The sequence below is a fragment of the Globicephala melas genome, chromosome 3, assembly GCF_963455315.2.
Source record: "Globicephala melas chromosome 3, mGloMel1.2, whole genome shotgun sequence".
In the NCBI taxonomy this organism is placed as follows: domain Eukaryota; kingdom Metazoa; phylum Chordata; class Mammalia; order Artiodactyla; family Delphinidae; genus Globicephala; species Globicephala melas.
Genome location: NC_083316.1, coordinates 58,474,898 through 58,487,396, shown reverse-complemented (window position 1 = coordinate 58,487,396; position 12,499 = coordinate 58,474,898). Strand labels below are relative to the sequence as shown.

Below are 12,499 nucleotides of genomic sequence, written 5' to 3'. Positions count from 1 at the left end.
CTGCATCTGTGATACAACTCTAAAGAAAATCATATGAATGTTTAAATACAACATCATGATAGTGGTTGTTTCTTCAGAAGGCTTCTAGGTTACTGGTAATGTTCTGTTTCTTGTAGTAGTATTAGGTTTCATGAATGTTCATTTTGTTTTTAGGTTATGAATGTTCATTTTGGTTTTAGGTTATGCATGTATTTTTAAGTATAAAATATTTCATAATATAAAAGTTAGTTTTATATTTCATAATATAAAAGGAATTATGAAGAGGAATTATAGAGCATAATTAGTTCTTAGTTTTGAACTTGGGCCATGAGTCACTGTGTTCCATGGTCACTCACATAAATACAGCATAGTTTTGTCTTAGTAAACTCTTGGAGATTGGTGATGTTGCCGAAAGCTCAACTTCTCTGTATACTGGTGCCAAATCAAATCTCAGAGACACAGTTTTGGGTGAAGTAGAAAAGGATAGCCTTATTACTTTGCCAGGCAAAGGGGGACACAGCAGGCTTCTGCCTCGAAAAACTGTCTCCCAACCTGGGAGGATTTGATGAGGGTTTTGTAACAGTGGTTCAAAGGTGGGGTCTCTGACAACATCAGGGTGTACACAGGGCTTTCACTCCCTTCATCTCATCTCAGGTGGTCTCCTAATCTTGAGGAGCTTCTCTGGTCCCTTTAATCTTGCCTCAGGTGGTTTCTTGGCTGCTTCCTCCCTTGATTAGCAACTGTTCGAATCTGCCCTTTGGAACTAAGGAAAGTTATGGAGGCTGGAGTCTTGCCTTCAAGAAATGGGGGACAAAAGGGCCTCCATGCCTCGGAGCCCCACAGGGCCCCACTCGGTTTCACTGACAGCTATTGGTTGTTAGCTAATGAGGGAGTCTATTTTCATTTTTACAAATAGATAACTAGTTTTGGGGGAAGAATCATAAACATTAAATGTTGGGCTGGCCAAAAAGTTCATTCGGGGAACTTCCCTGGTGGTGAAAGCGGATAAGACTCTGTACTCCCAATGCAGGGGACCCAGGTTTGATCCCTGGTCAGGGAGCTAGATCCCACGTGCATGCCACAACTAAGAGTTTGCATGCCACAACTAAGGAACTGGTGAGCCGCAGCTAAGGAGCCTGCCTGCCACAACTAAGGCCCAGTGCAACCAAATAAATATTAAAAAAAAAAAAAAGTTCGTTGGGTTTTTTCCATACCAGCTTATGGAAAAACCCAAACGAACTTTTTGGCCAAACCCAATACATAAAATATTGCTGGAAGAGTGTATGAAATTTAAGTTTGTTGGTTGGCAGGGTGAAGCCTTTTAATTTTCATTAGATAACCGTTTGTACTGTTTTACTTTTAAATAAAAATTTTTTATTTAGAAGAATATCAGTCACATAAGAAATGTTTAAAAGTGTAATCTGCATAACAAAATTTGTGCGATCACCTGCCTCAACACACCCTAACACTGAAGTAATTTTTGTTTTTTTTTTTAATTTTTTGGCTGTGCTAGGTCTTCATTGCTGCACCCGGGCTTTCTCTAGTTGTGGCAAGCAGGGGCTACTCTTCGTTGTGGTGCACAGGCTTCTCATTGCAGTGGCTTCTCTTGTTGTGGAACACGGGCTCTAGGCATGCAAGCTTCAGTAGTTGCAGCACGTGGGCTCAGTAGTTGAGGCACATGGGCCCTAGAATGCAAGGGCTTCAGTAGTTGTGGAGCATGGGCTCAGTAGTTATGGCTCACGGGCTCTAGAGTGCAGGCTCAGTAGTTGTGGCACACAGGCTTAGTGCTCCACGGCATGTAGGATCTTCCCAGACTATGGATCGAACCCGTGTCCCATGTTGGCAGGTAGATTCTTTTTTTTTTTAACATCTTTATTGGAGTATAATTGCTTTACAATGGCATGTTAGTTTCTGCTTTAAAACAAAGTGAATCAGCTATACATATACATATACCCCCATATCTCCTCCCTCTTGCATCTCCCTCCCACTCTCCCTATCCCAACCCTCTAGGTGGTCACAAAGCACTGAGCTAATCTCCTTGTGCTATGCGCTGCTTCCCACTAGCTATCTGTTTTACATTTGGTAGTGCATATATGTCAGTGCTACTGTCTCCCTTCGTCCCACCTTACCCTTCCCCCTCCCCGTGTCCTCAAGTCCATTCTCTATGTCTGCGTCTTTATTCCTCTCCTGCCTCTAGGTTCTTCAGAACCATTTTATTTTTTTTAGATTCCATATATATGTGTTAGCATACGGTATTTGTTTTTCTCTTTCTGACTTACTTCACTCTGTATGACAGACTCTAGGTCCATCCACCTCACTACAAATAACTCAATTGCATTTCTTTTTATGGCTAGTAATATTCCATTGTATATATGTGGGCAGGCAGATTTTTAACCACTGCACCACCAGGGAAGTCCTAAAGCAATATTAATAGGTGATTCAGAGCAGGTTTTTTTTTTTTTTTCTTTTTGGCGGTACACGGGCCTCTCACTGTTGTGGCCTCTCCCGTTGTGGAGCACAGGCTCCAGACGCGCAGGCCCAGCGACCATGGCTCATGGGCCCAGCCGCTCCGTGGCATGTGGGATCCTCGCAGACCGGGACACGAACCCATGTCTCCTGCATCGGCAGGCAGACTCAACCACTGTGCCACCAGGGAAGCCCCAGAGCAGGTTTTTAATGTTGGTAAACACAGAAGCAGATGCTTCCTTTTTTTTTTTTAATTTATTTATTTTTTGCTGCATCTGGTCTTAGTTGCGGCACGCCGGGATATTTTGTTGTGGCATGCGGGCTCCAGAGTGTGTGGGCTCTGTAGTTGCAGCACATGGGCTTGGGTTTAGTTGCCCCAACACATGTGGGATCTTAGTTCCCCGACCAAGGATCGAACACGCATCCCCTGCATTGGAAGGTGGATTCTTAACCACTGGACAACCAGGAAAGTCCCAGCAGATGCTTTCTTGGTAGAACTGTTTACTCTGACATTTTTATACTGTATTTAGTGTCATTGTTGATATTTTCTTCCGCTTTACCTTCCATGAGACCTTGAACTTGCTGATTGTAATTTTGCCAGTTGTGGTACCTTGACATCTTTCTGGAACAAATCTCTGAGGTACTATATTCGATTTGTTTACAGATACCTTAGATAGAACTTTAGGAGACAGACGGCATCTTGTGACTGTAGAACTGGAAGCAAAATCACTGGAAACATCATCTCTTCTGCCAGTCATCGAGTATGCAGCAAGTGTTGCCAAAGACCTTTCTCAGGCCTCACGAGAGGCCATTGAAAATGGCCTTCACAGTGCGTGCCTCCAAGGTAAGGTACTCCAATCAGAGTACGCATTAGTATCACACTCAACGATTTAATCCCTCCTGATATTAGAAATTGTTTCATTCTTCTCTTCTAACTTTGATGGTGTTTTCTCCCTATCTCTTCCCATCACGCATATGTCATACCTTTATAGTTGTCCCACAGCCTTGGATATTGTTGTTTTTTTTTTTTCCAGTCTTTTGTTCACTTTGCTTTTCAGTTTTGGAGGTTTCTACTGATATATTTTCTAACTCAGACTGTTTGCTCAGCTGTGTCCCATCTAAGACCATCAGTGGGCTTCTTCCTTTCTGTTACAGTGTTTTTCATCTGAAGCATTTCTTTTTGGTTCTTTCTTAGGACTTCTGTCTCTCTGCTGTCATGCCCATCTGTTCTTGCATGCCCTTTACTTTACCTATTTAAGCCCTGAGCATATTAGTCATAGTTGTTTATATTCTTAGTCTGATCATTCAGTGTCCCTGCCACATCTGGTTCTGATGCTTGCTCTCTGTATTCAAATTCAAATTGTGCTTTTTGCCTTTCAATATGCCTTATAAGTTTTTCTTTTTTTGTTTTATTTTTTATATAGCAGGTTCTTATTAGTTATCTGTTTTATACATATTAGTGCATATATGTCAATCCCAATCTCCCAATTCATCCCATAATTTTTTCTTGATAGCCAGAAGTGAGGTACTGGGTAAGGGACTGCTATAAACCGGCCTTTAGTAATGTGGTGGTGAGGTAAAGGGGAGGGGAAGCATCTGTAGTCCCAAGATTAGGTCTGTCTTCTAGTCAGCCTGTGCCTTTGGACTCGGAGCTGCACAAGTGTTTCTCAGTTTTTTTCACCCCCCTTAGGTGGGACAGGATGGCTAGAGTAGACTGGATTGGGTACTTCCCTCAAGTCCGTTAGTCTCTGATTTTGCTCTAATTAACTAGTTTCCCGTGAGGGCAGGCCTTGTTAAGAATAGAGTGCCTTGGAGTATTTCAGAATGGATTCTTTTCCCCTCCCCCTGAATCTCTGATATTTACTGTGAGAACCTGCTTGAGCTCACAGAATTATGCCCCTCTCCATCCCCAAGACTGGGCCCCCCTGGAGTTTTTAACTCTGACTTGGCCACACTGAGCCTCAAGCAGTTCATCAATTACAGATCAGGTGTGACTGCCCGCACTCACCTGTCTCCCCAGTCTTGGGGACAGTGGTTTGCCCTTTGTCCTCCCATCTCTTACCAATTCAATAAGAATTGTTGCTTTTTACTTATTATTTACAACAAAGTGATGACTTCAAAGCTCCTTTACATGCAGAACTGGAAACTAGAAGTTCTCTGCCTATCTCTTTACACATTTCATTTACCCCTCACTGTAATACTGAGTCCTAATAAAATCTTTTCCCCCTTACCTAGGACCATTGCTTGGATCCCCAGTTCAAGATGTAGCAATTACTTTACATTCATTGGTAATTCATCCCGGTACCTCCACAGCTATGATTTCTGCCTGTGTCTCAAGATGCCTACAAAAGGTATAGAAGTGTCCTAATCCTTTTTGCTTTAAGGTGACTCTCTGGACAGTAGTAAACCACTAGTCCACAGACAGCTGTGCTCGCAGTGCCTGACCTTGTGTCTTTGTATCCTGAGCCTTATAGTCAAGAGTTTTTACCATGGAGAATCTTTGATTTCTTAATCATCAGGGTTTTATTCAAAAGAGGATCTAAGAAATTACTGTTTGACACAGATAGTTATTAAATATCCTCTGATTTTGGCAAAGAGGCAAGTTTTTTTAAGTGGTGTCTCTGCTTTCCCCATCCCAGATACACAGCCATAAGAGGCAAGCTTGGTAGATTTGAGTAAAAGACATATCTGGGGTCAGCTTGGCCCGAAATGGATTATAATCTAAAGGACATTGAAGGTCTAATATTGGTTCCAATGTTGGAGTTTATGTTTGTTCTAATAAGATTAATCAAGGATCACTGAAATCAGATAAGTCCTGTTGAATAACAGATCAAATAAGCATTTTTCCTTCTCAGAGCATAAAGCAGTCTGGTCTTCTGTGTTTACCTGGGGATATGTCCTTGAGTGCCTTGCCCCAGTAATCTACCAGAGCTGGATGAACCCCCAAGGGCCTTAGTGTGCTGAATGCTGATTCCATGCATTCTTCTCAGTATGGGAATACTATAGTTTTGTTGGTGACTGATTTTGCATTAAAACACTTGCCTTTATAATCATTTTCTAATGTTTTGGACTGTGGTTGAGACCTGATTTTCTGTAGTCTTATTTGAATCCATAATTATAAAGTTAAATACCCTAAGCCCCTGACTTAGGAAGGCTGAACTTTAATGGCTCCTTCAGATAAGTTCAAATTCATACTTCTTAAAAAGTTTTTGAAAACAAAGTTTTTGATTAAAAAGAAAAAACACTACACTTTCAAAAATAAAATTGTTTAAATATTGTTTGCCTAAGCATATAGTTAGAAATATTACCTGTAAAGTGGTCATGATTAAATTGTTGAGAACATTTACCTTCCAGTAATTCTTAGTTTTTCCTGATATTGGTTTTAGTTTTGAAATAATGGTAACCTGAAAGATGATACGTTTCTAAATTAACCCCAAGCCCCAGTATATGGACAAGATCATAGTAGAGAACAAGAATTAACTTTATGGGGCTTACACTTAACCTTTTGTTTTAATTCATTACTTTAAATACTACTAATGGAAATACTGTGGCCCTTGTTAAACTTCATCTAGTGGGGAAGCTCCTTGTCTCTGCTATGAGAAGTCAATGACGCTTCATATATTTATTGAGCCACTGGTGGTGTGCTTATAGTGCACCAGGCACTGAGAGGGGCACAAATTAAGATACATACATTTTTCTTGACCTAAAGGAGCTTATGATTTAGAAGGGAAATAAATAGCCAAATAGCCAGAATATTAGAATGGACTGAGATCCATGAAAGCTGAGACGTGGGGAATTGGGGCAGGGTTCTTGGAAAGAAGTTTATGTTGCCGAAACTCAGCCTCTTCACCGGTGCCGAACAGAAACGCGGAGACAGGGTTTTGGGTGAAGTAGAAGAGAGTAGCTTTTATTGCTTTGCCAGGCAAAGGGGGCCACAGAGGGCTAACGCCCTCAAGACTGTGTGATCCACCCTGCAGGGGTTATGAGGAGTTTTACAGTGTTCAAGGAGCAGGGGTGTGATCAGCTCGTGGACAATTCTGGGATTGGTTGGCATCAAGGTGAAGTTTCAAGCATCATCAATCAGCCTTCTGGTTTCAACCAGTCTAGGGTCTATGTGCTTGTGGTCAGCAGTTTTCATCTGGCAGGGGTCTGCTTCCTGTACAAACAACTTAGGAATGTGTGTCAGGCCTTTATATCTTTCAGGGAACTGGGAGTTCGGTGATTCTGCCATGCGGCAGCATTACAGTCTAAATTGTTACCAGTTCCCTAGCCCAACAGCTGTTCTTTGTTTCTGCATCTTCACATTTCCCAATCATTAACTCTTGAGTCAGCATTTTATTTCAAAACACAACAGGGGCTTGTACATGGTTTCATTAATTGTTGAGCTGTGATGTTTTGGAAGATTTGGGCACAGTGGGCAGCATTCCAGACAAGGGGAGATTAAAGAAGGCAGGGCCAGGCTTTAGAGAAACCTGTAAAAACTACATCTAGAAGTTTGAGATTTGTTTTGAGAACAGTGGTGAATAATTTAAAGTTTTTGAAGAGAGTATAATCCTTAGAATACAGAAGGGACTGGAGTAGGGAAAAGAGTCTAGGACAGGGAATGGACTAGGTCTGAACCAGGATACCAGCAACAGGAGTGGAAATCTTACAGCTTACTTGTGGAAAAAGGGAAATAAATCAAAGATGCGTGTCCTGGGGAACTGAAGAGTAGTGATGCCATCAACAGAAAGAGGAAAAAGCAGACAGGAGTGTTTGGAAAAGAAAATGATGAGTTCCGTTTGGGGCATATTGGGTTGCTATAAGATATTTAGACACTATCCCAGAGCAGACCAGTGGAGTACAAGGCTGGAGCACTCAGACCATGGCTTGGATAAAGTTTAGAATTTTTGAGGAAGCTACGTAGAAGCTGTTCTTGATGCTCTGTAACTAGGCAGTGTTGCCAAGGAAAAGGCTGTGAAAAGAAAAGAGGACTAAGGACAGACCCACAAGCACAGTACTTCCTGTTCAGCTACATAGAACTCAGTCCTTTCCTTAGTTGTAGCATTTTTTTCTCTTTAATTTTTAACCTTTTCCCACTCCATTATGTTGTTCTAAAAGACATTGCGTGAAGTGGCACAAAGCTTTTGGTAAGAATTGCAAAAATACAGAGGATATATTTAGTTGTTTGCTGTTGACTCATTATTTTTTAGTAATGTTTTCATTCAAGGACTATTACTTTTTCTATAGTTGAGTTGTTTCGGTTGATAGTGATTTTAAAGGCTTAATCTGCTGTGAAGAACTGAGATTATGTTTTTACTCTATATGTGTGCTATGTTTTTTGAAATTTCTGTGATAAAGAGAATATACTGCTGGCCATTTTTCATGATCGTGAAAGTAGGGGAGGCAGGGGTGGGGGGGAGGGAGGAGGTGGTGAGGTATCGGGGACAGAAGAGCATTACTTGACAATATAGGCGAAGATACTGCCTGGTCCTAAGTGAGTGGTGGCAGGTGAGCAGAGAGAGGACCAGCCATAGCCAAATAAAGGTGAGGGGTACATTCCAGAGCCCTGGCTCTTCTATCTGGTTTCCGCTGCTAAGTCTAAGTTTATTACAACTGAGGAAGTTGTAATAAAGACCAAAGCACACTGCTCATCCCACCTGACAACCAAACAAAGGCTTAGAATTTATAGGAAATTGTTATTTTTTAACTCTGGCAGGCTGGAGAAGTAAGTGAGTTAGCTTTTAAAATCAAACCCATCAATAGTTAGGGTGCTCGCAAACGCCCTCCAAAATTCGTTTAGCAATTGGCCTGATGGAATGATGCTCTAAAGACAGCGTCTGACTAGGGGACCCCAGTAAGTCTTTATACCTCTGCTTTCGTCCACTTCCTATTTGCCCTATGCTGTTTTAGCTTTTTATAGTTTCCGTGCTCTTTCCTTTCCACGTGCTTATTCTTCTTGGCCTTTGTTATCTGTTCAGAATTTTAGATTTCAGTCTGTTTCAAATAGAAGAGAATGTGTTTCTACTAACTTACTGTGTTTTTAGCTCTCTCCTTTATTTCCCTCCTGCTTGCCTTGACTTGTAGCATGGACTATGTAACTATAGGTATCAAAAACAAAAGAAGAGGTTTAAATATGAAGAAATAAGTCTTTGAAGGGGGAAAACCATTTTGTTTCCCTCTGTCTCTGGGCACATGTTCACAGGTACTCTACATAATGAGATTTTGCCAAGCATTCCCTTGCAACACACCATACAAGAGGTCTCGGACATGCTACTGTCATGCATGTACAAGCAAATATTGAAATTTTGGACTTCTTATAGAGTGTTAAAGCAGGCTTATGTCTTTTTGCTAGAGGCTCTAGGCTAAGATTATGAACAGTATTTAAATTTTTATGAGTCTTCCCTTCATAACAGAAATTTGCTCTGCAGTTTAAGGAAGAGGAGTTAATATTCTTTCATTTCTTTAGGCTCTGAAGAAAGCTGATAAGCAAATTTTGGAGCCCCTGATGAATCTTGAGGTTACAGTGACTAGAGATTACCTCAGTCCTGTCCTAGCAGATCTAGCACAAAGAAGAGGGAACATTCAGGAAATCCAGACTCGTCAGGACAACAAAGTTGTTATTGGATTTGTTCCCTTAGCAGAAATTATGGTAGGTACTTTGTGACTAAATGTACACATACTTTATGTAAATTGCTGGAGAAATCCAGGGGATTATGGCAGCATGGGGGCAGGAGGGGTATCCCTTTCCACTCCTCTACAGAGGTTGAGGTGTGCTGTACCAAAATGTGTCACCAGCCACCAGCCTGAATGACCATTTTTCCATCCCAAGCACTTATCTTACTTCTGTTGCCAGCTTTGAGGCAAGTTTCATTCTCCTCCCCACCAGCCTCTCCTGCTAGGACAGGCACCTGAGTGCCAGCAGAGCCTTTTTTACCATTTGGGACCAAGGAATACTTCTGAAGCATACCCACACTACTGGTTTTCTGTCATCCACGATACTTACCAAATTTTTCCTGATAATGGTCAAAGGTTCTGCAGGAAGAGACTTGAGGCTTAACTTTGCAGAGATAACTGACTTAAAATTATTTTAATTAGGGTTATTCAACTGTGCTTCGAACGTTAACATCAGGCTCAGCTACCTTTGCCTTAGAGCTGTCTAATTATCAAGCCATGAATCCTCAAGACCAAAGTACACTGCTCAGCCAGAGAAGTGGCTCGTCCTAAGTCCTTGGAGAGAAACTCAGGAGTACCTACCTACTTCATTTTCCGTAAGAACAACTGAAAAGGTAGAACGTGAAACAGTGGCACTTGGTGCTGCCCATTCTATTTTATAGAATGAGAAACGTGCTTTGATGTTGAAGGTTAATGCACCTGAATTGTATTGTGTATCTATTACTGTCGGTAGTCAAGATTCAGTCTTTTGGAATATACTGAGTGATAGATATCACGAGGTTTTTGGTTGGCTGATTTTAAGCTGCGCTCACAGGAAAGATGTCAGTCTTCTATGTATAACGTATAAATAAGATGGAGGTTCAATCAATAAAAAGATTTTATTCAAAAACATGATTTTTAAAATCAAGCTGATCGTGGTACAGATGACTGTGGGCATTTTCCCCTATTTTTCTTTTGTTTCAGTTCATTTTTACATTCTGTCCTCGTCACAATATCCAGTAAAGACAGGTTCTGCAGCTATTCCTCGTCTGTACGACAGGTAAAGTACAAACAAAAGATGTTTTAGATTGATATAACTCATCTCCATCTTAAGGAACTTAACAGCTCAAATCAGAATCATTAAACCATACCACTAATTATTGAAAAGAGAGATTCATAATGGAGTTCTAAGTTACAGCAAAATTTAATATATCTATAAAACAGTTTAAAGTCCAAGCATATCTTCTCCTTATAGGTACTGGAAATAGTTCCCAATTCCTCCTAATTAAATCACAGCCTCTTAGGTGACATACATTTTTTAAAAATAAACCTGTCTTACCTGAGCATTCTGCAGCGGTGAACTGTTAGTCTCCTGTAGGCATCCTCTAGGCCTCTGACGTCTTTGTGACTCCAGAGTCTCTCACCAACAGCACTTGCTCGAGGCCTAAAATTTAAACCACATGTGCCCCAATGTACTTTTCTATTTTCTTAAATAAGCAAACCACATGCTTGGGGAAGTTCCTAGTGGTTTCCAACTTGGGTACAGAAGGAAAACTCAGGCACCTTAATTCAAATGTTATCACTTAAATTCCATACCATAATCTTGGAGTAAGGTTAGTTGCATCCACATACTCTCCCCATAGACAAGCTTCTCCACCAATGACAAGTTTTTTCTGTTCCTGAGACCCTAGATTAAAATCATTGATGTAAGTTAGGTAGTTGCAACTTGAGGCCTATATACAGAGGCAATGCTGATTTCTATTGTTATCTTAGGGCAGCATTTCTCTCCTGTTAATCAGGACCTTGGGAGATGTTCATGGCTGTGGCACAAAAAAAGGTGGCCAACTTTATTGCCATGGCTGACCCCATGGTTCACACAGTATTTGTTAGCATATGTTAACTAATGTAGTAGTTAGGCAGTCTGGTAGTAAAGATACCATTTTATTATTAAAGAGACTATCTATAGTAATTATGACTTTTTGATTCTCAGAAAATGCTTTTTAGAGATTTTTAGAGAAACAGTTATGTCAATTCCTAATAGACCTACAGTTTTGAAACTCTTTTAAACAGCAAAATACTATTCCTCAAAGGAAATTTTATATTAAAGTCTGGTGTACAAAAATGGACAAAGTAGAACTGTTTTTAATGAAGGGGGTTTGAGAGTCTGAAGCCCCACCACTCAGACATGCCCACCCCCAAGGATGCCTCCTCCTCAGAACCTGGAAGCCACTGAACAGGACGGGATCCCTGCTTAGGTGTCTTGCATTGGAGAGGCAGCTCAGAGTAGGAGATACAAGGTTAATGCAGTCAGGCATCTTTAAATGCATAGTGATAACAAGTCTTATCAGTGAAAATGGAGAGCAAAATATAAGGGAATCTACTTTGAAGTTCTTTCATTTAGGGAAGAATGTGGTTTCTTTCATATTGTAGTTGATCTGTTTAAGTACACACAAACAAAATCAAGGGTCAAACATAAAAGGGAGGATAGTTGGTAGATGCTACCTAGGTAAGGATTCCCTGGAGGGAGGGTAGGGAAAAAAACCTAACAAATCAAGTAACGATGGTTGCTTCACTTACCCTCAAAACTAAGAGGGTCCACGGCATAGTATTTTTTCCAGTCTTGTCCATAACTGATCCAGTCTAAGTACCAAGGAGCAGAAAGGATCACAGGGAAGCCAGCTTCTGTAACTTTACTTTGTTCCTGAGTATAGTCCTCCACTTTCCACACTTGAATTACTGTGCCTGGCGTGAGCTATTAAAGTCACAAATCACAATATATATTATTAGGTCTCGCAACTACAGTAGATGAAATTAAGTCCAAGGCACTGTAGCGAAGAAAATAACTTTTAAGATCCTTGAAAAAAGCAGCATTTTCTTTTTTCCCCTTTCTCCTTAGAATTAATAGCAAATGCTATTTGTTGTAGGGACTTAGAAGTTTCATCAACCTTAAGGTTGGATATTTAACCTTTGTCTACATATGATACCATATAGGTGCAATGAATTAAAGGTTTTCATCCCATTTCTACCACACTATTGTACTTACTTTGGAACTCTGAGGATGCCACCAACCCTTCTGGAAAGATAATACTAGTATCTGGACTTGCAAATTCTCAGTTGCCCCCAAAGGAACATAAAGAATTCTGAGTAAGTCAGAGAGAAACGCCATTTAAAATAAAAAGTGTACATTGACAATTTTACTTAAAACTCTCTTAACAGCAGTAAAGACTTATTTATCTGTTTGTTCTGCCCTTCTGAATAAAGGAACGGTCTTCAGAGTACTTCAATTGGTGATTAAAAATGAGATGGCGGGGGAGGAGGGGAGATGGGGGAGACGAGGAGGTGGCGGCGCTGAAGAATGAAGTAAATGGAAGAAATCAGATCAGTACCATTATCATTGGTCTCAGTGTTACAGCTCAAATGG

General features: G+C 40.7%; 2 protein-coding genes across 13 annotated transcripts in view; one reads left to right on the top strand and one right to left on the bottom strand.

Moving 5' to 3' along the window:
* GFM2 (GTP dependent ribosome recycling factor mitochondrial 2) overlaps nt 1–12,381 on the top strand; it is a 48,631-nt gene extending 36,250 nt beyond the window's left edge. For 4 of the 5 annotated variants that reach the window (XM_030845751.3, XM_030845770.3, XM_030845796.3 and 1 more), the window contains 4 exons: nt 3,110–3,289; nt 4,681–4,796; nt 8,894–9,076; nt 9,523–12,381. In XM_030845751.3, coding sequence (XP_030701611.1) covers nt 3,110–3,289; nt 4,681–4,796; nt 8,894–9,076; nt 9,523–9,651 — 608 coding nt within the window. In that variant the 3' untranslated portion in view covers nt 9,652–12,381. The remainder of the gene's footprint in view (nt 1–3,109; nt 3,290–4,680; nt 4,797–8,893; nt 9,077–9,522) is intronic. The other variant, XR_009563388.2, reaches the window with a different exon arrangement.
* HEXB (hexosaminidase subunit beta) overlaps nt 1–12,499 on the bottom strand; it is a 56,287-nt gene that overhangs the window by 4,072 nt on the left and 39,716 nt on the right. For 3 of the 8 annotated variants that reach the window (XM_060295894.2, XM_060295892.2, XM_060295891.2), the window contains 3 exons: nt 11,656–11,830; nt 10,675–10,765; nt 10,418–10,522 (listed from right to left, as the gene is read on the bottom strand). In XM_060295894.2, coding sequence (XP_060151877.1) covers nt 10,418–10,522; nt 10,675–10,765; nt 11,656–11,830 — 371 coding nt within the window. Of the gene's footprint in view, nt 1–6,330; nt 7,400–8,669; nt 10,128–10,417; nt 10,523–10,674; nt 10,766–11,655; nt 11,831–12,499 lie in introns of those variants that run through there. The other 5 variants (XM_060295893.1, XM_030845852.2, XM_060295898.1 and 2 more) reach the window with 5 other exon arrangements.